The sequence below is a fragment of the Mytilus trossulus genome, chromosome 3 (assembly GCF_036588685.1).
Source record: "Mytilus trossulus isolate FHL-02 chromosome 3, PNRI_Mtr1.1.1.hap1, whole genome shotgun sequence".
NCBI classification, from domain to species: domain Eukaryota; kingdom Metazoa; phylum Mollusca; class Bivalvia; order Mytilida; family Mytilidae; genus Mytilus; species Mytilus trossulus.
Genome location: NC_086375.1, coordinates 75,767,810 through 75,795,209, shown reverse-complemented (window position 1 = coordinate 75,795,209; position 27,400 = coordinate 75,767,810). Strand labels below are relative to the sequence as shown.

Below are 27,400 nucleotides of genomic sequence, written 5' to 3'. Positions count from 1 at the left end.
TTCATTGACCATTGAATACAGTTATTTAATTTGGTCTTATATATGTTATGACCTTGAGTATGGCAGAAAACTTCGAATCAGACAAAATCCTTCATCAGTAATAATTATGTTGTGTTGGTCACATGGTTTGGCAAATCATAGCCAAGTTTACCATTTCTGAAACCAAATCATATGTGCAAGTCTAAAAATTATCCAATTTGAATGCTGGCATCAAATCATCTATCACTCCTCAGACATCTCATGAGATATCTCATCCACAATAAATATTTCCTGATTCTTACAGGAATTTCTTAAAAGAAAAGAGGTAAGTTTGGCAGATCAAGTGTTCAAAATAAGTTTATAAAATTAGTGTTGAGCTAATAATATGTGTCCTATATAAGTTTCTGTTCTCTTACAAAAACACTGATGTCTGTCATTTTTATGTAAAAATGTGTTTCTTATTTGAAAATTTTGTCATTTCTCAATTGGTGAATCAGCAAAAGGACACTGAACACTATTGAAATCTTGAGGAAACATTAGATATCTATAAAAAATGTCTTTTTGAAAATTTTATAGTTGATCTTAATTTTAAGTTTGAATATATACTTATTGTGAACACTACATGCCAATGCATAATGTTAAATGAAAAAGAGGCTGAAATTACTTTTCTACTAACAGTGTGTGATAGTTGTTTGATTTGATTACGAATATTATTAGTTTGCTTTATTGTTTTGTATTTCAGGTTTTATTTTATCAATGGAAAATATTACAGCTTGCTTCAATGTATCAAAGTATTGTCTTTAGATAAACCACAAAATGTTGTACAACAATGCTTTGCTTTAAGAGCAATACCAGCATGCATTGTTTTTGTCTTCATACTTCATGGTTATATATGAAATCTTATAAATTCCTATAATCAAATTATGATTCTTTTATTTGGAATTTATGTAACAAAAAGATATATCAGAATTATTTGAGATTCATTTAAACTTCTAGGTGCAACTTAGACGACAAAAAGAAGAACAAGAAAAATGGAAGGATGTACCTGAATGGAAGCGAAAAATTTTAATGGAGAAAGCACAGCTTAAACAAAATGAAGATTTTGAGGTGGATGAGGTAATTCAAAATTAAAAAGCCGATCACCAAGTGTTGGTGTTATCATAATAAGACATGTTGTTCAATTCCATGAAAATAAACAACTGCTGTCACAAAATTTACAGATGTTTGTTTTTTGCATGGTGTGTTTGTGGTTAGATTGAATGCTATTTTTCATTAACTTTTGTCATGCTGAATTGTTTTCTTGATTTTTCCTGATTTTGGCTTGAACTGAGCGTGCAACCAGAAGTAGTTGTTCATTAAGTGGATTTCAATTATAGTCATGATAACTAGTTATATTTCTCCGGTTAACACTATTTTTAAAAGATTGAGGCCTCTGAATTATGTGTGTGTCGAAAACATAGGGAAGCCATAACCCATGCAGAAAAAACAGTTTTATACAATTTCAATTTTCCATGTTCGCATTTGAGCTCAAAATGTTAAACATGAGACACATGACAGCATCAGGTTGAGGGAACATGCATCTACTTCAAAATCAATATCATAAAGTTGACCGCTTAAAGTATTCAGAGCTTTTGGAGCAGAAAAACTGTTTGTTTTGGTAAACCCATCATTCAAAATTAATGTCATAAAGTTGACCTTTTAAAATAAGCAGAGCTTTTGGAGCAGAATAACTGTAGTTTAGGTAAAACCACCATTCACTTATTGCAAACCAGGGTTATTAACAACATGAAAATTGGTTTGAGTGGTTTATGAAATACAAAAATGTCTATTTGTGTCATTACTAAAAATAGTTGCATGAATTTGTGTGCACGAACTAACAAATAACTAATTTATGTTTTGTAGGCCAGGAAACAAAAGGAGAAAAAAGTAAGCCATTGATATTAAATACATTTGTATTCTCTTTAAAGCAGTATTATTTCAATGTACAGTTTATACATGTACCATTTCTCTTTAAAAAAAAAAAAGGATTACTATACAAGAATTCATAAGATCTCATTTTCAATGCTTTAAGTTTTGTCATTCTAAATTTGAATTATGATGAGCATAAGATATTGCGCTATCCTTGATTAGTTATGAGACATCAGTTTTACGGTATCCTGACTACAGAAGATTGATGTTTTAGATTTTGATGGAATGGTGTAGATTTTCTCCAGCCTAAATATTTTGTTATCATCAATACTAATAATTGAATCTTCATTCCAATTGTCTTCCAATTCCTGCATTTATGTTTTTTCATCATTGAAATTATTCAGTCATTATTGAATCCATATTTGTATCAACAAGATGTTTCCAAAACAAATGGTAAAATAATTCAATTGTTAAATCTTAGTAATACAAAGGGAGATAATTCAAGGGAAATAAGTCTGATCAATAGACCAGAAACATTTTATGAAACTTTTGTTGATACAAACTCTTTTCCAATAAATGTTTTCATGTTGATGTATTTACATTGTGTGTTGAAACTATGCATGTGTTTGCATTTTGTGTGTGATCATATTGATTGTTTGTAGAAATTTGAATCACCAGACCAAGTCAAGTTAAAACCAGTAAAACCGAAATCTGAATCTCAACCAAAAGAATCATTACAAGAAACACCCATTGAAGGACCAATGGACACAAAACCTCTACAAGAAATCAAACAAAACATTCCAGCTTTTGAAACAAAAAAGCCTGAAGTACTCAAGACCATTCAGACTAAAAAAATAGTGCTGGTTGAAACAGAAAAATTACCACCACCACCCCCTCCAGCTGTTGTGGAGAAACCTAAGAAGAGTGCACCTGTACCTGACCCTGATCTTCCCCCACCTCCTCCTCCCCCAGATGTCATGGATGATGTTGTAAGATAGTTTTCTATATGAAATGCGATGAGTATAGCCATGGTGTTAGAAATCATATAAATCATTCGTATAAAGGAAATCAAGTTTCAATGTTTAAAAAATCAAATTGCATTTTGTGTACACCCTTTCACTATAATGAGATGTCTGTTAGTAAAAACTCTGGTATCATACATTGGACACAGTTGAAAGCTGTATAACCTTAGTTTATCACTGTATATACAACAGAAAAATATTGGAAACTTTATCATGCATGTTAAAAACACAGCTAATATTGTTATTCTAAAAGCATAAATGTTTTGTTACTAATATGAAAGAAGTCAAAGTGTAAGGTCATATGGATTTATCTAATCAAGTTCTAAATGAACTATCATTCAACATGGAATCAAGTTTCTGCCAGGTGCACAAATATTTCCTGAAAATATAGATTATCTTTCAAAGCAGGAAGGTCAGTGTAACACAAATTTTGTGTCTGATAACTTTAGATATTTTGTTTTATATTTCCCAGCAAGAGAGCTGATATGTAGCACTATGTCATATAATCATGGTATTTGAAACTGTTCTTCCTGTTATCACATCCATTTCTTCCCTGTGAACCACATTGATATTGTTTACAAGTGCAAAGTCATGCTAGTGAACTTTTTTTGTATATGTGTAATATTTTTTTTCTGAATCAGTTTTCTTCCAGTGATCAACACATTTTGAAGTATTGAGAAATCCTAAAATTAATTGAACCAACTACTGTTACAATACTGTTACGATTGTAAAATGACTAATATCACATTTGAAATGAGTATGAAAGTACTTACACTAGATAGTAAACCATGTAAACATAAATATAAAGGGCACTTTGAGAAGATATGTATGAACATAGAAAATTGTGAAATCTTTTATTGAATTTAGTGTTGATAAATTATTGCATGATGTCACAGGGTTTTAGCATATTAACAATGATTCAACCTTGAAGCTTAAATCAATTACCCTTTCCCATTTTTATGGGTAACTCAGTGTAAGGTGCCTGAACTTTATTTCAATTTTGTTTGTTTTTCAAAAGTTTCTTATTTTCCACACGTATACCATGGACCTTCTATATATTTTATCTGTTTATACCTCTGAAAATAAATACATGCAAATACAATGAAATCCTGGGAGCAGTCCTTAAAAAATTGAATCCTTCCACACACAAAAATGTAATGTGTATTTAGAAATTGGTAAGCCTTGCATAAGTAATAAGTTTTCCAGTAGTATTGTTCCATATCCCTCCTATAAAGTTTTAAACAATTCCTCTTAAACTTTGTATCCAACTTCTGGTTTGGGTATTATTCAAGTCTTTTAAATAGAAGTATTCTTTTTTTTCAATAAGAAATTATAATGCCTGTGAATTTTAATCATACAATATAACCTGCTGTATTCAGTCAGAGTACACATGTACATGTATATCTTTTTCTTTCAATAGACTTCAATGATATCTTTTCAGGAGAGAGAGGATGAAAGAAGGAGAAGAGAAGAAAGGAGAAGGGAGATAGAAACTCAAATGGATCAAGAAGAAGATTCAGGTGAAATTCCAGCATGGAAGAAAGAAATTATGATGAAACGAGGAGGGGCTATAAAGAACTGGGGGGATGAACGAGAAGATATAAACGATATTGAATAGGTTATTTTGATTTTGTTCAAATGTGAATTTTTCATTTTCAATTGTTAAATTTTGGAATTCTAAAAATAAAATTTGTTAACAATCCATCAGGTAGTGTTTAAAAGGACTAGTAGTGGTATATAACTTTTAAACAAGAACACAGAAAAAATTTATGCAAAATATTAAATAACTTTCCATAACAATCTCGATATTTTTTATGATTGAATTTTATCTAAATTTTTACAATTGTAAGATGACTAATATCACATTTGAAATGAGTATGAAAGTTATAAATGTGGTTGAGAGAGCTGCATGTTCATTTAATGAGCTATGTATATTCCAAAGGATCAGAAACTTACATTTTATCAAAATTGATGTGAATATTTATAATGTATTGTTGTCAATATGTCTATTTTTGTGCAGTAGATTTTGTTTTATGTGTTAAATATCTTAGAAATGAAAAAAGTTACTGATCTATGTGGCAGAAAAATCATAGTACTCAAATTTTAGCAGGGTAACTGTACAGAACAGTATTTGAATAAGTGTATGAATGATTTTCTGCACAGATGTTTTGAAGAGAAATCTTTTTTATTTTCCACATACATATGTAGTAGGTCATTATATTCAATTTATACAAAAACCAAAAAAATATGGTGCTAATTAATGCAATATTTGCCATTTACTAACCTCAATATAGTGATGATAGCTGCAACGAGTAGATCCTGATTGCTATTCTGTGAAGCGTTTTGTAATTAGTATTTCCAATACCATATATAGGATGATCTAAGGTAAATGGGTCTAAATAAAATGTCAACAACTCCCCAAGTGTATATTATTAAAGGTTCAGTCCTTATACGTTGGAAGGGTGATCGAGAATGTGTGACATTTAATTAAGTCTCAACTTGAAAATCGTCAGGTGTTTGAATTTTTTGTTCAGTTCTTAGAGAATGACCACCATTCTGAATGAGAAAGCAAGCTTTTACAGTATTGATTGGCTTGTTTAATTGGCAGATATCAATGTTAATTGAATGAAGTTTAATATTTGATAACATGAAAATAAAGTTTCTATTTCCAAATTCTATGAGAAGATTTTTGAAAATTTTAAGAAATTAATGTAACATTTCTTGTTCATTTAGATATCAGGATTGAAAATTAGACAGAATTTCATTGGATGTTCACAAACAAATTGATATTTAAGGATGTACTAATGAATATTAAATAACTTCTGTTTACAGGCAAAAATGTTCGAAAAGTATCCTTAAAGAAAAAATAAGTATATCTCAAAGAATGATATTTTTGTATTGAGTGATATTTATAATTTTGGGTGATATTATAATGTGTGAATATAAGTTTACATTATTAAAACATTGATACTCAATTTCATGCTTAAAATATATATATAAGCTGTTACAAGGTTTTTTGAGAGTGTCACAAAATTATGAAAATTAATTAATTTTATTTTCATGCATTTTGCTCTTTTCAATTTTTTGCTGAGAAATAGCATGCATTTCTGCAGTATAATATATGCTAATGCACATATATATGCATTATAAATCATGTTTGCATGACTTTATTTTCATGTTGATTATTTATAAGATTGATTTCATGTATCAACATTTGGAAATGTTTTAATCGGCAGATAAAAGCACTTTATATGACATAAAATCAAGGACTTATATCATAAACTTATATTTAAAAATCGTCAAATTTAAAAATTGAATGTCACTCAGCCAGCTGCTTATGATTTTCAAACAGAATTGAAAACTTGTCTAGCTTGAATATATTTTTTTTTAAATGCATTTTTAAGGCCAATAACGCAGCATTATACAACATAAAAATGGCAGTTTTATAGATAATTATTGCAATGAACTTTATATTCTTACATTGTTATTTAGAACTGTGTTGTAGGCTTTCTGAAGATTGTTATATATATTTATGTGGAGTTCAACATCTGCTATATCAAGAAGTTTCTTGGAAGAGTGCCATATGACAGAACATTAGTTTATAGTGTCATTTCTCTTTCAGACAATTTATTTAAACATTATTAGATTTAATTTATATTATGTTGATAGTTTTAATTTATGATAGCGATTTAAATGGCTTTATTTGGGATACAATTTAGCATACATGTCATTATAATACATTATATGTTCATCAGTTAATACTTTAGTTCTAAAAAAAAGTCAAAATCCACATCTGTCAAATAGCCAAAGGTGGTGATATAGTTTAAGCAATTCCAAAATGGTTAAATTTTTTGGAATCAATTGAGTTTTTGACTTTTTGCCTATATTTTACAAGTAAAATCTCCTAATTTATCAAACTTCTTCCTGGTTTGGATAACTAGTGAAGGTGGCTGCATATTCCTATCATTTAGAAAGTATTATCATATTTGGTAAAATTTACAATAATTATGAATGATTTGTCTTGTCCTATATCTCCACTAGTTTCATAGTATTGAATTTATATGAAGATCTGAACACTTTTGAAAGTTTCCTAATTTTTAAAAATTGCTTTACATCTATTTATAGAATTTTTAAGGAATGAAGTTTATGCAATGGTTTACATAGCAAGGCAGATTTTACTATATATTATGTACAGATGAAATCAGAAATCCTATTAATTTATGTATTATTTTTTATGTATTTTATTATTTGTTTACATTTATTAGTGATGTAGTCTAAATCTTTCAAGTGCAATATACATAAATGTTAGTTGAATCTCGTACGTTTTTGAATTTTCGCTGCTTGTAAATTTTTAATTACTGGTGAATACAAATACTATTATTCTTGAATTATCATACAAATTTCAAAAATTTGAACCTGGTCATATGTGTTGAAAACTGTAGTATTGTTAGGGGTCATTATTGGAAGAAAAAGGCTTTAAACTAGAAGAAAAAAAACTTTAAACCGAAAATTGTGCATCCATAAAAAGAATATTACCAGTGTTTATATCTTTTTTATACGACCGCAAATTTTGAAAAAATTTTCGTCGTATATTGCTATCACGTTGGCGTCGTCGTCGTCGTCGTCGTCGTCGTCGTCGTCCTGCGTCGTCGTCGTCGTCGTCGTCGTCCGAATACTTTTAGTTTTCGCACTCTAACTTTAGTAAAAGTGAAAAGAAATCTATGAAATTTTCACACAAGGTTTATGACCATAAAAGGAAGGCTGGTATTGATTTTGGGAGTTTTGGTCCCAATATTTTAGGAATTAGGGGCCAAAAAGGGCCCAAATAAGCATTTTCTTGGTTTTCGCACTATAACTTTAGTTTAAGTTAATAGAAATCTATGAAATTTTGACACAAGGTTTATGACCACAAAAGAAAGGTTGGGATTGATTTTGGGAGTTTTGGTTTCAACAGTTTAGGAATTAGGGGCCAAAAAAGAGCCCAAATAAGCATTATTCTTGGTTTTCGCACAATAACTTTAGTTAAAGTAAATAGAAATCAATGAAATTTAAACACATTGTTTATGACCACAAAAGGAAGCTTGGTATTGATTTTGGGAGTTTAGGTCCCAACAGTTTAGGAATTAGGGGCCAAAAAGGGACCCAAATAAGCATTTTTCTTGGTTTTTTGCACCATAGCGTTAGTATAAGTAAATAGAAATCTATGAAATTTAAACACAAGGTTTATGATTATAAAAGGAAGGTTGGTATTGATTTTGGGAGTTTTGGTCCCAACAGTTAAGGAAAAAGGGGCCCAAAGGGTCCAAAATTAAACTTTGTTTGATTTCATCAAAATTGAATAATTGGGGTTCTTTAATATGCCGAATCTAACTGTGTATGTAGATTCTTAATTTTTGGTCCTGTTTTCAAATTGGTCTACATTAAGGTCCAAAGGGTCCAAAATTAAACTTAGTTTGATTTTAACAAAAATTGAAACCTTGGGGTTCTTTGATATGCTGAATCTAAAAATGTTCTTAGATTTTTATACGACCGCAAATTTTGAAAAAAATTTCGTCGTATATTGCTATCACGTTGGCGTCGTCGTCGTCGTCGTCGTCGTCGTCGTCGTCGTCTGTCGTCGTCGTCGTCGTCGTCGTCGTCCGAATACTTTTAGTTTTCGCACTCTAACTTTAGTAAAAGTGAATAGAAATCTATGAAATTTTAACACAAGGTTTATGACCATAAAAGGAAGGCTGGTATTGATTTTGGGAGTTTTTGTCCCAACATTTTAGGAATTAGGGGCCAAAAAGGGCCCAAATAAGCATTTTCTTGGTTTTCGCACTATAACTTTAGTTTAAGTTAATAGAAATCTATGAAATTTTGACACAAGGTTTATGACCACAAAAGAAAGGTTGGGATTGATTTTGGGAGTTTTGGTATCAATAGTTTAGGAATTAGGGGCCAAAAAAGGGCCCAAATAAGCATTATTCTTGGTTTTCACACAATAACTTTAGTTAAAGTAAATAGAAATCAATGAAATTTAAACACAATGTTTATGACCACAAAAGGAAGGTTGGTATTGATTTTGGGAGTTTCGGTCCCAACAGTTTAGGAATTAGGGGCCAAAAAGGGACCCAAATAAGCATTTTTCTTGGTTTTCGCACCATAGCGTTAGTATAAGTAAGTAGAAATCTATGAAATTTAAACACAAGGTTTATGACTATAAAAAGGAAGGTTGGTATTGATTTTGGGAGTTTTGGTCCCAACAGTTAAAAAGGGGCCCAAAGGGTCCAAAAATTAAACTTTTTTTGATTTCATCAAAATTGAATAATTGGGGTTCATTAATATGCCGAATCTAACTGTGTATGTATATTCTTAATTTTTGGTCCCGTTTTCAAATTGGTCTACATTAAGGTCCAAAGGGTCCAAAATTAAATTTAGTTTGATTTTAACAAAAATTGAAACCTTGGGGTTCTTTGATATGCTGAATCTAAAAATGTACTTAGATTTTTGATTATTGGCCCAGTTTTCAAGTTGGCCCAAATCGAGGTCCAAAATTAAACATTGTTTGATTTCATCAAAAATTGAATAATTGGGGTTCTTTGATATGCCAAATCTAACTGTGTATGTAGATTCTTAATTTTTGGTCCAGTTTTATATTGGTCTAAATTAAAGTGCAAAGGGTCCAAAATTAAACTAAGTTTGATTTTAACAAAAATTAAATTCTTGGTCCTCTTTGATATGCTGAATCTAAACATGTACTTAGATTTTTGATTATGGGCCCAGTTTTCAAGTTGGTCCAAATCAGGATCTAAAATTATTATATTAAGTATTGTGCAATAGCAAGTCTTTTCAATTGCACAGTATTGTGCAATGGCAAGAAATATCTAATTTCACAATATTGTGAAATAGCAAATTTTTTTTTAATTAAGAGTTATCTTTCTTTGTCCAGTATAGTAAGCAAGAAATATCTGCAAGATTTTTTTTAATTGGAGTTATCTTTCTTTGTCCAGAATCAACTTAAATCTTTGTTATATACAATATACAATGTATATTCACTTTTTACTACCAACTGATAAATTTAAATAATCTTTACCATTCATTGATAACAAGCAGTTTTTTTACATCTTAATATTTTATGATGTATTTAAATGAGTAGTAATTGTTGCAAACTCCATTAGAATATTTTAATTGAAATTAGTTTTGGAATAAGGGAAAGGGGGATGTGATTTAAAAATTGGGTTCAATTTTTCTCATTTGAAATTTCATAAATAAAAAGAAAATTTCTTCAAACATTTTTTGAGAGGATTAATATTCAACAGCATAGTGAATTGCTCTAAGAGAAAACAAAAATTTTAAGTTCATTTGAATACATTCATTCTGTGTCAGAAACCTATGCTGTGTCAACTATTTAATCACAATCCAAATTTAGAGCGGAATCCAGCCTGAATGTTGTGTCCATACTTGCCCCAAACGTTCAGGGTTCAACCTCTGCGGTCGTATAAAGCTACGCCCTGCGGAGCATCTGGTTGATTATTGGCCCAGTTTTCAAGTTGGCCCAAATCGAGGTCCAAAATTAAACATTGTTTGATTTCATCAAAAATTGAATAATTGGGGTTCTTTGATATGCCAAATCTAACTGTGTATGTATATTCTTAATTTTTTGTCCAGTTTTAAAATTTGGTCTAAATTAAAGTGCAAAGGGTCCAAAATTAAACTAAGTTTGATTTTTGTTAATCAAATTCTTGGGCCTCTTTGATATGCTGAATCTAAACATGTACTTAGATTTTTGATTATGGGCCCAGTTTTCAAGTTGGTCCAAATCAGGATCTAAAATTATTATATTAAGTATTGTGCAATAGCAAGTCTTTTCAATTGCATAGTATTGTGCAATGGCAAGAAATATCTAATTTCACAATATTGTGAAATAGCAAATTTTTTTTTAATTAAGAGTTATCTTTCTTTGTCCAGTAAAGTAAGCAAGAAATATCTGCAAGAATTTTTTTGAATTTGAGTTATCTTTCTTTGTCCAGAATCAACTTAAATCTTTGTTATATACAATATACAATGTATATTCACTTTTTACTACCAACTGATAAATTTAAATAATCTTTACCATTCAGTGATAACAAGCAGTTTTTTTACATCTTAATATTTTATGATGTATTTAAATGAGTAGTAATTGTTGCAAACTCCATTAGAATATTTTAATTGAAATTAGTTTTGGAATAAGGGAAAGGGGGATGTGATTAAAAAATTGGGTTCAATTTTTCTCATTTGAAATTTCATAAATAAAAAGAAAATTTCTTTAAACATTTTTTTGAGAGGATTAATATTCAACAGCACAGTGAATTGCTCTAAGAGAAAACAAAAATTTTAAGTTCATTTGAATACATTCATTCTGTGTCAGAAACCAATGCTGTGTCAACTATTTAATCACAATCCAAATTTAGAGCAAAATCCAGCTTGAATGTTGTGTCCATACTTGCCCCAACTGTTCAGGGTTCAACCTCTGCGGTCGTATAAAGCTACGCCCTGCGGAGCATCTGGTTTAGAGTTAACTGTACTTAAAGAATTGAGTATGAGGTTCAACATATTTGATGCTTTAAAAATGCAAGTTTTGTTGGTAATTTTGCTTTTATTACTTCTAATTTTGCTTATACTATACATTTGTTTTCAACTTGTGTTAAACATTGCAAATAGTGATAGCTTCCATTGATCTTTAAATATTATAAGTGGTGCATTTTGGCAGAACTAATATTATTAGGTTTAAGGAAAGACCCTAAGTGGGATTTCATTTTGTTTTGAATGTTAAGACAACACAAAAATGATTATTAGTTCTTTGAATTTTGACAAAGTTAAAAGTGGATGAATAACTTCATTTTGTTTTAATTTTTTCCATAAACTATTTTTATAAGAGTAATGCCAGACTTAACCATTTTGAAATATAACACTGTGCTAATTCTTATTTGATTTGCACAATTAGGAATATTTATTGATGTGTTAACTTGATCAATTTGCTCTCAAAATCCTTCTCTTACAAAGTTTATATAAAAAACTTTCTGTGTCGAATGTTTATTTGAATATGTCAGGTCCAGTTTACACATCAATATACCCGAAAAATTATGTTTTAATTCCAAAGTTCTGAACAATTGAAAATTGGCTGAGCAGTACCGGTATATTCACAATTTTTAAAATAAAAAAAATAATCAGGATGGAAAATTTTAACATAGTTAAGATATCAAGTACAATAAGAGTTCTGTAAATTGAAGAAGTAACTGTATTAGTATTAGTCCATATGTAATACATATAAAAATATACATTCTTACAAAACTGTCGTTAACTCTCATTAAAAAACTTTTTTTTTATGAAAAGAAAATATGTTTCTTGTGTGGTTATTGATAAAAATTTAATACTGAGTTTCGTTTATCCAACAAATTTTAACCTAGTCTTTTTTCATGGTATCTACCAATATTTTTGGACAAGCATTTTTGTCTTCCAGAATTTTGAATTTTGATACCATGTCTAAAAAGCATACATATTGCATAGTAAAGAAGTTAAGACATTTCTTCTTCTCAACTTCTTCTTCTGATATTATTATATACCAATTACATTTACTTTCTCTGTATTTGTTATTCAAATGTATTTCATTGTCTTTTTCTGTTGTATCTGACTGAGATAAAATAATTGTTTTGTAATTTTGTAAGCTCTTACATTAATTATCATTGTCTGGTTATATGTATCATTATGCAGGACTTAACAAAGCCTTGATTAAAAATATAAAACATTTCCAATTAATGGTTTATTTGATGTTATATTGCCAGTTTTTAATCCCTGTCTTTCTATGCTGAAACTGTAATCGTCAGAGAACTTCTTATTAGAGTTATTGCCCTTTATGTATGGAGAGAGAAGGGGTGGGGGGATTAATTATTTTAATAAATTTTGATTTTTTGCCTTATTCATATCTTATAATCTATAATAGAAAAATATAATCTATATAATAATTTAGAAAAGGGGGGGGGGGGAGGGGGGTAGAAGGGGTCCTTATCTCGAAATCCCAGGCTTTAAAACACGAAATTTTGAGGTCCCAAAATTTAAATAAATTTAATCCTAACGTCCTGAAATTCGAAAAAGATCAATTCTTCCATCCCTAAAGGATCTATCTGGAAATCCAGAGCTTGAATAAACCTGATCCCGGAGTCCCGATAAAGTTTCTACCCCATCAATATAGGACCAGAAAAAGATGTATAAAATTCAGGTGACCTAAGGCTTAAAGTTATATAACTGGGAGAATACCCTATTCATACTAACTGTGATAATAACTTTCTGTTCATTTTTGTTTCTGTATGGATATAAAAATGTTATTTCAATCCAAGACCATACCTGCCAAGTTTCCAAAATGCCCAGGGGGGTTTTGCAAGCAAGATGGATGCCATACTCCTTAAAAACCTTCAAGGAGGCCTTTTTTTTGGGCTTCTTCATACTTTTAAAAGCCTCAATTTATTGTAAAATTAATTGTTTTGTTAAAATTGTGGACATAATTGTTTTGTTAAAATTGTGGTTATAATTGCTCTTTAAAAATTTCAATTTGGGAGCCTCCATGGGGGAAATCCCCCGCAAATAGTGACAGTTGGCAGGTATGTGCAAGACAACAATTGTCTGGAAATGACTTTCGAGAAGTTATGCGAAAGGCTAGTTTTGGTGCTTCATACTGCTTAGATATAGGAAGATGTGATATGAGTGCCGATGAGACAACTCTCCATTCAAAAAAACAATAAAGATTTAATACTAAGATAAAATAAACATGTGAAAGCTTTCTCACAGGCAAACAACCAATAACTGAAAAATATAGGGGCATACTCTACAAGCACAGGGACACATTCTACTGCATCCAACATACGAGTAACAAACCCTGCAGTAAATAGATGTAAGATGTGGTGTGAGTGTCAATGAGACAACTCTCCATCCAAATAAACAATGAAGATGTAATACTAAGATAAAATAAATATACAAATGCTTGATGCTACAAAGTTTCCTTGTCTAATTTCCAAGACCTCATTTTCAATTTTCAGGGCCTGCCGATTCTGTCGCAGAAAACTCAACATAGGGATAGTGATACTGCAGGATAAGCTAACTACTTAAAAGCTTATATTTTAGAAGGTGGAAGACTTTTTTGTAGTGTTAATTTCTCTCTTTATTATGATTAATAGGATAACTAATTTTAGTATGTGTGTACCTGATATTGTCCTGATGCCCGTCAGAGTTTTCATTGGATTTTGACCTCTTCATGGAGCAGTCAGTGAACAAGGTTTAGTTTTCATGGTCAAGTCTATATATCAGATACTATAAGTAATAGGTTGTCTATATTTAGTGTATGGATTGATTGTAAGGTGTCCAACTGGCAAGTCATCTGACCTTGACCTCTATTTTATTTGATCAGATGATTAAGTTATGTTTTTGTGTTTTGGTCTTTTTTCCCCTATACTATATGCAATAGATCAAATATATTTGGGGTATGGAAATATTTTACAATGTGCATGTCAGTCTGGCAGTTTTTATTATACGACCGCAAAATTTGAAAAAATTTCGTCGTATATTGCTATCACGTTGGCGTCGTCGTCTTCGTCCGAATACTTTTAGTTTTCGCACACTAACTTTAGTAAAAGTCTATGAAATTTTAATACAAGGTTTATGACCACTAAAGGAAGGTTGGGATTGATTTTGGGAGTTTTGATCCCAACGTTTAAGGAATTAAGGGCCAAAAAGGGCCCAAATAAGCATTTTTTTGGTTTTCGCACAATTACTTTAGTTTAAGTAAATAGAAATCTATGAAATTTTGACACAAGGTTTATGACCACAATAGCAATAGCAAGAAATCAATTGGAGTTATCTTTCTTTGTCCAGAATAGTAGTTGAATCAACTTAAATCATTGTTTTATACAATATAAAATGTATATTCACTTTTACTGCCAACTGATAAATTAAAACAATCTTTACCATTCAGTGATTACAAGCACTTTTTTTACATTTTAATATTTTATGATGTATTTAAATAAGTAATTAATGTTGCAAACTCAATTGGAAATTGAATTGAGATCGGTTTTGGAATAAAGGAAAGGTGCAGAGCATCTAGTTTGACCTTGATTTCATTTTTCATGATTCATTGCTCAGTGTTAAGTTTTTGTGTGTTAGTCTCCATTTCTCTGAAACTATAACAAATAGGTCAACTATTTTTTGCAAGGAATGAATGTAAGGTGTATGTGTCAGTCTGGAAGATACCGCATTTTTAGCTCACCGGGCCTGAAGGGCCAAGTGAGCTTTTCTCATCACTTGGCGTCCGTCGTCTGGCGTTAACTTTCACAAAAATCTTCTCCTCTGAAACATCTGGGCCAAATTAAACCAAACTTGGCCACAATCATCATTGATGTATCTAGTTTGAAATTTGTGTTTTTTTACCCTGCCAACCAACCAAGATGGCCGCTATGGCTAAAAATAGAACATAGGGGTAAAATGCAGTTTTTGGCTTATAACTCAAAAACCAAAGCATTTAGAGCAAATCTGACCTGGGGGGAAATTGTTTATCAGGTCAAGATCTATCTGCCCTGATATTTTCAGATGAATCAGACAACCCATTGTTGGGTTGCTGCCTCTAAATTGGTAATTTTAAGGAAATTTTACTGTTTTTGGTTATTATCTTGAATATTATTATAGATGGAGATAAACTGTAGACAGCAATAATGTTCAGCAAAGTATGATTTACAAATAAGTCAACATGACCAAAATGGTCAGTTGACCCCTTTAGGAGTTATTGCCCTTTATAGTCAATTTTTAACCATTTTTGTAAATCTTAGTTAACTTTTACAAAAATCTTCTCCTCTGAAACTACTTGGCCAAATTTTACCAAGCATAGCCAGAATCATTATTAGGCTATCTAGTTTAAAAATTGTGTTTTGTGACCTGGCAAACCAACCAAGATGGCCGCTATGGCTAAAAATAGAACATAGGGGTAAAATGCAGTTTTTGGCTTATAACTCAAAAACCAAAGCATTTAGAGCAAATTTAACAAGGGGTAAAAATTTTCATCTGGTCAAGATCTATCTTCCCTGAAATATTTAGATGAATATGACAACTTGTTGTCAGGTTACTGCCCCTAAATTGGTAATTTTAAGGAAATTTTGCTGTTTTGGGTTATTATCTTGAATATTATTATAGATAGAGATAAACTGTAAACAGCAGTAATGTACAGCAATTTAAGACTCAAAAATAAGTCAAAATGGTCAATTGACCCCCTAAGAAGTTATTGTCCTATATAATCAATTTTTAACAATTTTCATAAAATTTGTAAATTTTTACTAACATTTTCACTGAAACTACACGGACAAGTTCATTATAGCTAGAGATAATTGTAAGCAGCAAGAATGTTCATTAAAGTAAGATGTACAAACACATCACAATCACCTAAACACAATTTTGTCATAAACTGCCTGCTTCCTTTTTTTAATTCACATATACCAAGGTGAGCGACACAGGCTCTTTAGAGCCTCTAGTTATGTTTTCATGGTTAAGTTTGTTTCTTCTATACTAGAACCAAAAGTCAACTATATTTAATGTATAGATTGATTATAAGGTGTACATGTCTGTCTGGTATGGTTCATCTGACCTTGACCTCATTTTCATATTCATTGGTAGTTTTTTAGATTTCCTGGTTAGGTCCGATTCTTAGAAACGAAGCAATGGGTCAACTATATTTGTTATACTTTGGTTGACAATGTTTTCTCTGCTGCTATTTATATATTGATGTATTGTATGAATGTTAGGCGTTCATGTATATCTGATTTAGTTTATTTGACTTTGACCTCATTTACTTGGATGATGGTAAGTAAATGTAATTATTGAAGTAAAGCTTCATATTTAGGACTATCAACATCAAAATCAATGTCAGTAAAGAAGGCAAAACATTTCAGTGTGGGCTCTCTTGTTATATATGATGGCAAACAATCCCAACAATTATGAAAGCTTTCTGTGCAATTTTTTTTTCCAAGAATTTGCTTTCACAAGGTTTCAATATGATAGGATAATCCAATAACTCCTGATAAAATATGGATTCTAACATGATGTCCTTCAAACGCTTTGAGTACACACCTGTGGTAAAATATGAATATATAGCCAGGGCTGTTCCAATCTTACTTCCACGTCATATGCTTTTTAATAAATGAGATGCCCGATGTCATAGAGCATTTTACTGGAAAATACATGCTTGTGAAACTGAAAATCATCACAACAAGGAAACGTAAACAAACAAAGCTTTATAAAGGAACATAAGCTACAGTAAAAGTGGTACTACCTAAATGATCTTCTTTGGCATTCTTGTGGCATAAGATTTGTGGATAAGTTTCAGACCATTTGTAAAAGGGCATATCTTTAAAAAGGTGACACTTCCTGAACTGTAAAAGTGACACCACCAAAATTCAAACTTGATCTGTGTATTGTGTATAAGTGTCTTAACATTCGGTTGAGGCAAACTCAAGTTAGAGAACAGAAATCAATTTTGATACAGACAGACATAGGGGCACACCATGGCAAAACGTAATGCCCCCTCCAGGTCGGCACTACAACAGGGGGAATGAAAAAATGACATTTGTTTCTGGTGATGATTATAACTAAAAAGATTAAAATTTCAATAAGGTCCTTTAGGAACACTGTAAAACTTCCAAATAAAGTTTCTTATGCGATCATAACATGATTAATTTATGTCAGATATACTGGCATTGGCAAGTGAAGACAGTAAACAATGATAAATGTACTTTATTATGAGAAGTAATGAACAAAGTTGTAACTAATTCACACTATGCTTTTATCCAATTTGGTTTCTTTAAATTCTCTTGTACACTAGGTCAAATTTTAGTCAGATCGTATAATAAATCATGATCTATATTTTGAAATTATCTGTAACATAAAGTTCAGTAATAGTGAATAAACTAACTGAGAAAATCTACTAAGACCATAAAAAATCTACTTTCATCGTAAAACTACTTATTTAAATTACCAAGATAATTATTTTTAATTTCATATCCATTATTTTTTAAATTTCCATTAAATTGATTACAATAACAAATAAAATAACTTGTACAACTGAGAAAAGATCTTTCATCTACAAACCATCTTTAATACAACTAAGGTTTACCTACAAAAGATTTGGCTCGTCAAACTCTTTAGGTAACCATACAACATCAGATAAAGTCATCAATAATAAAACACACAAAAAAATAAAACAAAGACAATCTCATAACAGAAAAATCTCTTTTAAGCATTGCAATTATCCCCATAAAGCATGATTCAACTTAAGGCAACATTGTGTTTTATGATTGATCATTGAAATTGGATCAATAGTCAAGTAGTAAATGGGACGTCATCATGTTCAATAAGTAAATCATACATTACAGGGTTTAGCAAAAAATAACAAGAATAAAGCACTAATACAATTATACATGAACATTTTATATGCTGAAATTCTTACGGATCTTCAAAGAAAAAGCAAATAAGCTTTTGACAATAGTGTATCTAAAACATACACTATGATTCAGCAAAACTATTCCAATATGCTCTGGCCTGAAATTCTATTTCAATTATGGCATTAGCCATAGGGACTGATCCTACATTAACCCGCAAAACTAAACAAAATTTTAAAATGATATTCAACAATGGTATCTTTATGAAATGTAACTTCAAACAAAAATTGTATAGACTGGTATATGAGAAAACAAAGACATTATAATAGCATGTATAATATTTGAGCACTTAATTATCTATTCACAAATTGCAATACTGTTGTTTACCCAAGTACACTAATTACAGTAACTTTGTAAATATTTATGTCAGTCACAAAAATATTACATACTACCTTTAATTTTTTAATAATATGTAAAATGAAGTAAAATCTTCATATAAATAATTGCACAAAGCTTGGTATCTAGATACATCCTGTTTAATATTATGCCATATATGAAGATGAGTGACAAATTAAGATTGTAATTACTCCTAGAAGCAAATGGCAAATTTTAAGGGAAACAAATAAATATAAAAAACCTGGAATGCTGTAAAAATTTTAAGTGACTAGATTTTGTTTATCAATAATACAATGAGCGGAAAACATTTATATGAGGCAAGTCTGTGGATGATAACATTTACACTGGCATATAAACTGTCAACTGTTATTGCACCCTAAAAAATATTCAACTTGGAGATGTTCTGTAATGATGCTTCTGAAAAGAAAAAAGATATTTGTTAAACCTCCTAACCATAATATTATCTATCAATGGTATAACATCTTATTGTGGATTCATTTAATTTTTTTTAGTACAAATTTCCGTGGATTGCCGAAAACATACTTTATTGTGGATATGCCATTTTATGGTTTTTCCCTGAGTGCATACAAGCTAATAACAAGAGGCTCTCAAGAGCCTGAATCGCTCACCTTAATTTTTTGGGTTAAATCTCTCATCAATGATTATTTTGGCTTTTCAAATTATTTAAATGTTCTTTGAATCGACCTATTTTCTTCAAAAGCAAAAAAAAAAAAATTCTCCTATGTTCTAATTTAGCCATAGGAGCTATGTTTCTTGACATACAAGGAAATAAAATATAAAATTTATACTAGATACTCTGAAACTCATTTAGCCTAAGTTTGGCTGAAATTGATACAGCAGTTTCAAAGGAGAAGATTTTTTAAAGTAAGTCAACATGATGAACAAATTGTAAAAAAGTCTTTAAAGGGCAATTACTCCTTTAGGGGTCAATTGACAATTTTGGTCAAATCGACTTATTTGTAGATCTTACTTTGCTTAACATTTTTGCTATTAATAGTTTATCTGTATCTATAATAATATTCAAGATAATATTCAAAAACTGCAAAATTTCTTTAAAATCATCAATTCAGGGACCTTATATATCTGAAAACCAGTTACCCAATTTGGCTGAAAATTTCAGGACAGGTTGACCCTGACCTAATAAATACTTTAACTTCGTGTCTTATTTGCTCTAAATGCTTGAGTTTTTGAGATATAAGCCAAAAACTGCATTTTATCCTGTGTTCTATATTTAGCCATGACGGCCATGTTTTTGATGAAATAGAAAATAAAACACAAACTTTATTTTATACACCTACTGATCATTCAGTTGAAGTTTGGTTGAATTTGGTTGAGTAGTTTCAGAGGAGAAGATTTTTTAAAGATGAACAAATTGTGAAAAATTGTCATTTCAGGATAATTATTTATAAACCCCTTAAGGGGTCAATTGACAATTTTGGTCATATTAACTTATTTGTAGATCTTACTTTGCTGATCATTTTTGCTGTTTACAGTTTATCTTTATCTATAATAATATTCAAGATAATGACCAAAAACTGCAAAATTTCCTTAAAATTACCAATTAAGTGGCAGCAACCCAACAATGGGTTATTTGATTCATCTGAACTTTTCAGGGCTGATAGATCTTGACCTAATGAACATTTTTATCCCACGTCAGATTTGCTCTAAATGCGTTGTTTTTGAGATATAAGCCAAAAACTGCATTTGACCCCTATGTTCTATTTTTAGCAATGGCGACCATGTTTGTTGATAGATCAAAACTTCGGATACAATTTATAAACTAGATACCCTAAGGAACATTCAATTAAAGTTTGTAAGTATTTGGCCTAGTAGTTTCAGAGAAGATTTTTGTAAAAGTTAATTAAGATTAACGAAAAATGGTTAAAAATTGACTATAAAGGGCAATAACTCCTAAAGGGGTCAATTGACAAATTATGGTCATATTAACTTATTTGTAGATCTTACTTTGATGATCATTTTTGCTGTTTACAGTTTATCTTTATCTATAATAATATTCAAGATAATGACCAAAAAACTGCAAAATTTCCTTAAAAATTACCAATTAAGTGGCAGCAACCTAACAATGGGTTGTTTGATTCATCTGAAAATTTCAGGGCTGATAGATCTTGACCTAATGAAGATTTTTACCTCTTGTCAGATTTGCTCTAAATGCTTTCGTTTTTGAGATATAAGCCAAAAACTGCATTTGACCCCTATGTTCTATTTTTAGCAATGGCGACCATGTTTGTTGATAGATCAAAACTTCGGATACAATTTATAAACTAGATACCCTAAGGAACATTCAGTTAAAGTTTGGAAGTATTTGGCCTAGTAGTTTCAGAGGAGAAGATTCTTGAAATAGTTTACGACGACGGACGCCAAGAGAAGGCATAAGCTCACTTGGCCCTTCGGGCCAGGTGAGCTAAAAAAGCACCTGTCCTATGTCAGGAACCTGATGTTCAGTAGTTTTGTTTGTTGATGTGGTTCTTAACTGTTTCTCGTTTTTTTATATAGATTAGATCATATTGTTTTCCAGTTTGAATGGTTTTACACTAGTATTTTTGAGGGCCTGTTAAAGCTTACTGTGCGGTTTGAGCCAAGGTTTTGTGTTGAAGACTGTAGACCTATAATGTTTTTTCTTTCACAAATGACTTAGATGGAGAGTTCTCTCATTGGCACTCATACCACATCTTCCTATATCTACATGTCTATTAATACTTACTCTAAAAACAAAGTAAAGATTATTGTCCTGCTGCTAGTAATTGTTGTTGTACATAATTATTCCGTTTTGCACAATTTCCAGGTTGTACACTGTTTGATGTGTAAAATGAAACTACATATACTGTAATGAATAAAAAGTATTAATTACATATAAAGCAGGTGTTTATTAATACACTATAAATACAAAAAGTATGACATAATCTGCTTAATATGCTGGTGTTTGATTAATGGGATCTATCACATGGTTTTTATACATGTACATGTATTCAATCATCTTTCTTCTGATATATTCATTCGATTGAAAAAACTGTGTTCTGCCCCAGATGCTTTATTGTGCATTCCAAGCTGCAACATTAACAATTAAAACTTATTACATTTCAAATTGTCCTTATTTTACCCTTACATTTTTAGTGATGTTAAAATTACAATTTTTGTAGTTCATGGTCATTTACTCCTCCCAGGAATGTGTATATAATCTGAAATTTCATTCCTCTAGATTTATCCTCCATATTCATGCTAGTGGAGCTGTAGACCATTTTCACAAGGAATGGAAACAAAATGACAGGAGACAGGGAAAGAAGATGTTATAATGTTCATGATATATATTTCAATAAAATAGTTCTCATGGTTTGACTCAATAACATATTTTCTTGTTGAATATATAAATGAATCCCGTTTAAATCATTGCTGCAGATATATAAACATTTTTGTCACAAATGTTTTGTAAGTGCTGAAAAAAAACTAAGTGACATTATTAGACACCTTCTTCAAAATGAATGAAATTCGAAATATCAATTGGTATCAGACTGATCAGAACACTGATGAGCTCAATTTTTAAGCAAACAGACAGCAGATTCATTGTACATGTACATGTATTTGATCAGAAGTCTCTCAATACCGTAACTAATTAATATAGCTAAAGGCTTTTTTTTATTTTATTGTGGAATAGAAGAGAATTCATTTCAAAAATTTCTGTTTTCATAAAAATAAATAAGATGTGAATCTACTGACCACATTACTGCCCTTCTATTGGCATGTCTTGTCACTGAATACAATTACTGTAGATACATTATATTCATCCTTGGGATACATAAACATTTTCTATAGGATTATTTGCAGATTTTGGCAAAACCACAAAATCGTATATCCATGAAATTAGAATTTCTCGATGTAAATTCATTTATTTACAGGTTCTGTAGCTTACCAAAATATATTGCCTACGGCCATTTTCATTATACAAAGACTTTGAAAGAAACCAATGACGGAGATTTTGTTACTTTTGACAACTGATTAATTTTGAGAGATTTTTTACAGCTGAATTGACAAGAGTTATCTTTCATAGAACATTTGTATCTTACAATTGTTTGTCTTTGATACATTAAATCCAGCATCACTCCCACATTTGGCTGTTATACATTTTTCATCCTCTCTTAAAATCATAAATTTAAATTCTTTCTGTACACCATCTACTGGTAGTGAAACTTTTACTGAACCACAAGCCCCAACGCCACTCTGAAATACTTTATCCATGCTCTGGAAAAAAGGTACTCCTGGCTGTAAAAAAAGAAAAGAAATTATTGACAGCATTATTAAAATAATAAAGGATAATACATATATACATGTACATTGTATAAACAGGGAAGACACTGCGAATAGAGCTTCTAAATAATACTTCAGAATCTCAAAAAAAGAAACTTCTGTGTTGTAAACTGACAAGGAATAGTAAGATCTTGTTTGCATGTGATGCTACAATATTTTCTTGTTGCAATATTGTCATTTTGTTATTTGTATCCTTCTACTTACATATGCATGTACTGGTGGGCTAAGATATTTTTCAGGATTAAAACACTTCAGTCCATTAAAATTTTCTCCAAACATTTATATGATAAGAAAAATGTTTGTATGATCTCAGCCAGCTGCTATAGGTACGTACCAATAGAGAATCAACCTACTGCACCTTTTCATTCATTCATTCAATTCAATGAATTTTAAATTATTATATTACGTTATATTATATGGGTCTCACTAATTAGCAACAACAAGCGACAACAAGAATTATTTTAGCGACAACAAGCGACAAGAAGACTATTTAGCGACAAGAAAACATTATTTTTTTTAGATATAAAGAAATTTGAATGTAATGTGTTTTTTTTTAAATTTACTAGCAGATATGTCTTATTAAAATGTTTTATTATATAGATAGACGAAGAAATGAAACATTTGTGAGGAAGAAAGAGAATGTGAAGTTTATATTAGTATATTGGTAGATGAAGAAATTAACATTTGTGAAGAAGAAAGAGATAAGGGGGGATAGGAGGGGTCCTGATCCCGAAATCCCGGCTTAATAACACGAAATCCCGAAATCCCAAATTTAAATAAAGTAAATCCCAAATTATAAGATAAATAACATGTTCTAAAACACAAGGAAAAGTAATATCATAATACAATAGTTAAACGTAATACTGGCCATGGCTGTTATACATTATAGATGATAAAATAAATATGTAAATAATGTTTCATTTTTTTCTATAAATTTTAACTTTCTTGTCGCTAAAATTATTTTCTTTTGCATATTCTTTTAATATTTATTGCAATAATTAATTTTAATTAATAAGAATATGTTTTCTTGTCGCTGAATAGTTTCTTGTCGCTTGTTGTTGCTAAAATAATTTTTGTTGTCGCTTCTTTTCGCTTGTTGACGCAAAAATTCTTGTTGTCGCTAATTAGTGAGACCGTATTATACCTATAACTTGTTCAGTAATTGATAATTGAATTTTATGATAAAACTTAATGACTAATGTTAAAAATAAATCCCAAAATCTGTAAAGCTCTGGGATTCACATAATTAGCAGGGATTAAGTATCAAAAGCGATTTTCTATTGACTCAAGGGTTCCAATAGGAATTAAATTGAACAAAAATAATAAAAAGTAACAAGTGTGATGCTGGAGAAGTGGAGTGGAGGACCACACCTCGTTTGACTGTTTTGAAATTAAACATGCTTTGACAGACCAGCATCTGCATGAAACGTTCCAAATATAGTGCAAGAGAATTGACACATGGTCAGTGGGCCTTGTGCATACAATAAAAGCATATTTTTTCTTTCAAAGGCTCTATGGGATACGATTTTTTTTACTGTTTTAAAATTTAGCACGGTACTTTGTCATGTTTCTAGTGCACAAACTTACATGAAAATCCGATGGATCTGACGCATAGTACTGGTAATTTGGTGCTGGTCCAAATATTCCGCAGACATTGCCACACACACAATTTCCATCATTTAAAAGATATTTCACCCAGTCTCCCCAACCTGCCATAGTGATAAGTGATGCCGGTAAGATTTCTTCTCGTGCAGTGTTAAAGAGACAAATTATTGCGCAAAAAGGAAGTGGTTTCTTTTTTGGTTTCAGTTTGATATATCAAAACATGAACCAAACAAAAACCTTAAATTTTCCATACGTTCGACACTTGATTATAGAAAAGAAATAAATCATATAAAACATGAAATTGAAAATGTTTTATTTTTATAGAACTACTTTCCACTGAAATAGCGGTTGTTCGGCTTACTGATTGTAAAATCAGGAAACAGTAGCGGATATCAATTTCGGATAAGGAAGTTCGGTTGTTTTACACCTGAAGTGTTGCTTACATTTAAATCTTACACATCTTACTTATAACTAGAAAAGGTGCAATTAATTTCTAGTTTCTTATTAGAGATTTAGTTGTTACAATAACTCTTTAAATTATGGAAGTGAAGTTTGGGGTGTAAGCCAAGTGTTCAAAGATTCAGATCCATTTGAACATTTACATATTAAATTTATTATAGAAATTTTAGTAGTACAGTGCAAAACAACAAATGTAGCCTGTTTAACTGAGACAAACAGAATCCGTTTGTACTTTAAAATTCAGCTTTCAGCTATAAAATTTCTAAACCACATTGTAAACTCGCCTAACACTTTAGTCCATAAAATCTGAGACTACTATAACACATGTAGTCTCAGATAAAATATATAATAATGTAGAGAAAACAAGTAAATGGGTTAACATTGTAAAAGACTGGTTCAATAGATTAGGTTTTGGTCATCTCACTTTTGATACTTTAAAATATCACATAAATAGTACCAACAGGGAATCTATGACCAGGCTTATCAAATTATGAATTGTTCTATCAATAAATGTGAAAAATTAAATTTCTTTTGTCATACTAAAAGAATTAGAAAAAGGCCCCCATGTATTGATATGTAAATTAAAAACTGAGCGATCATTTTTCAGTAAATTTAAACTAAGTGCCCATTCCCTAGCAATTGAAAAAGGGCATTATACCAACATTGGTTTTACACTAGTATTTTTGGGGCCCTTTATAGCTTGTTGTTCGGTGTGAGCCAAGGCTCTGTGTTGAAGGCCGTACTTTAACCTATAATGGTTTAATTTTTAAATTGTTATTTGGAAGGAGAGTTGTCTCATTGGCACTCACACCACATCTTCCTATATCTATTGAAAGAACTAAACGCATTTGCTTATCCTGTAACAGACAAGAAATTGAGGACGAATACCATTTCTTCTCAATCTGTCCATGCTATACATTGTACATCATTGAGGGATACCTATATACAAAATATTAATAAAAATCTTAATTTCAATTTTATTAAACTGCAGTCCACTATAACACTGAAGCATTTAAATGTACTTTTAAATAGCAGTCTACCAGTCATCATAAAAATCACCGTAAAGTATATTAATAATTGTTTTTTATTGAGAACATCTGTATAACCTGTATTTCTTTTAATATGCAACCTAATTTTTGTTTGTGTTCTTTTTTTAATTGTTCATGAACATTAATAATGTGTTAACTGTTAATATTTATAGCCTTTTTCTTCTTCGCTGTGAATACCAATGTCACTCTAATATATTTATAATCAATTCAACTATTGTCAGTTTGTTGTCTTAATTTTGTATACCATAACCATTTAATGTAAATGTGTTTGTGCAAATAAAATATTGTCTATCAATGTCTATAAGTTATGTTGCTTTATGATTTATTTTGGAAAAAAAAGTTTGTTTCCAGTTTTTGGAGAAAAAAATAATTTGTTTGTGACCCTGAGAAAAAAAATAATGTTTGTTTTGCTTCTATATGTAATGCTAAAATTGAAAGAAAAATTTGTTTTCGACTTGTCACGAAAAAAGTAGATTGTTTTTCGCCACAGGCGAAAAAAAAGGTTTGTGCGAAAAAAAATCCATAGCCCCCCCAGAAAATCAAATGGTTGCTGCCTAAATAAAAGGAGCAATTTATGTTATTGTGTGTATGTAGTTTATTGAATATCGACTCTCAATAAAACTTTGAATCTTGAACATGCTTAAAAAAAAAAAAATTGTGAGCCATAGAAGAGTTCAATGAAAAAATGTATATTAAAAATGTACTTACATGTCCAACGCTATAAAATGTGTCCTTTCAATCTGACTTAACTTCATGATAAATACTATTAAATTCTGTCCTGTCCATATTGGTTTTCATAGATATTTGTATTTAAATGTGCAATTGGTAAAACCTAGAATGATTGGGTTTGGTGCTTTCATTTCTCTGGACTCATATTTTGGTTCTTATTACTTTGTTATCCCACTGATTGAAAAAGTATGGGACAGATACTAACTTCTGAGTACAAATAAATTAACCTTACCATATTCTAATTTGTTTGTCCTAAATTGCCAGTGCTAACATATATTCAATGCTTGAATAACTCATAATGATCATATTGCTTTAAACATTCTGTAAATATGAAATAAAAGGAGGTCTAGAGTAAAGGCAATCCGACAACAACAACAAAACAACATTTAAAAAAGAAAAAAAAAACTTGTTGTCTAGGCTTAAAAATGCTATGTTCAGTTCTTTGACATATTGCAAACCAGATGCTCCGCAGGGCGTAGCTTTA

At 30.5% G+C, this 27,400-nt stretch overlaps 2 protein-coding genes across 2 annotated transcripts in view; one reads left to right on the top strand and one right to left on the bottom strand.

Annotated features, from left to right (window-relative positions):
* Nucleotides 1-6,185, top strand: part of LOC134712440 (unconventional myosin-XVI-like) — an 84,548-nt gene extending 78,363 nt beyond the window's left edge. Inside the window, exons 37-41 of the mRNA XM_063573976.1 lie at nucleotides 284-304; nucleotides 976-1,095; nucleotides 1,882-1,905; nucleotides 2,550-2,876; nucleotides 4,351-6,185. Of these exons, the coding sequence (XP_063430046.1) occupies nucleotides 284-304; nucleotides 976-1,095; nucleotides 1,882-1,905; nucleotides 2,550-2,876; nucleotides 4,351-4,527 (669 nt within the window). The 3' untranslated portion in view covers nucleotides 4,528-6,185. The remainder of the gene's footprint in view (nucleotides 1-283; nucleotides 305-975; nucleotides 1,096-1,881; nucleotides 1,906-2,549; nucleotides 2,877-4,350) is intronic.
* An 11,492-nt stretch (nucleotides 6,186-17,677) lies between these two features.
* LOC134712439 (uncharacterized) lies at nucleotides 17,678-24,906 on the bottom strand. Its single transcript, XM_063573974.1, has 4 exons — nucleotides 24,662-24,906; nucleotides 22,834-23,029; nucleotides 21,477-21,596; nucleotides 17,678-19,150 (listed from the first exon to the last, which is right to left on the bottom strand). The coding sequence occupies exons 1-3, from the start codon at nucleotides 24,788-24,790 to the stop codon at nucleotides 21,496-21,498; spliced, it is 426 nt and encodes a 141-aa protein (XP_063430044.1). The 5' UTR covers nucleotides 24,791-24,906; the 3' UTR covers nucleotides 17,678-19,150; nucleotides 21,477-21,495.
* Nucleotides 24,907-27,400: the final 2,494 nt, after the last annotated feature.

Bases quoted from the DNA above. Each gene is read 5' to 3' on its own strand.
- LOC134712439 (XM_063573974.1), bottom strand. From the start codon at position 24,790: ATGGCAGGTTGGGGAGACTGGGTGAAATATCTTTTAAATGATGGAAAT. The intron at 23,030-24,661 runs GTAAGTTTGTGC...CTTTTTTTACAG, and splicing joins CAGATCCATCGGATTTTCAT to CCAGGAGTACCTTTTTTCCA. The intron at 21,597-22,833 runs GTAAGATACAAA...TATTCATTACAG, and splicing joins TGTATCAAAGACAAACAATT to TATATGTAGTTTCATTTTAC.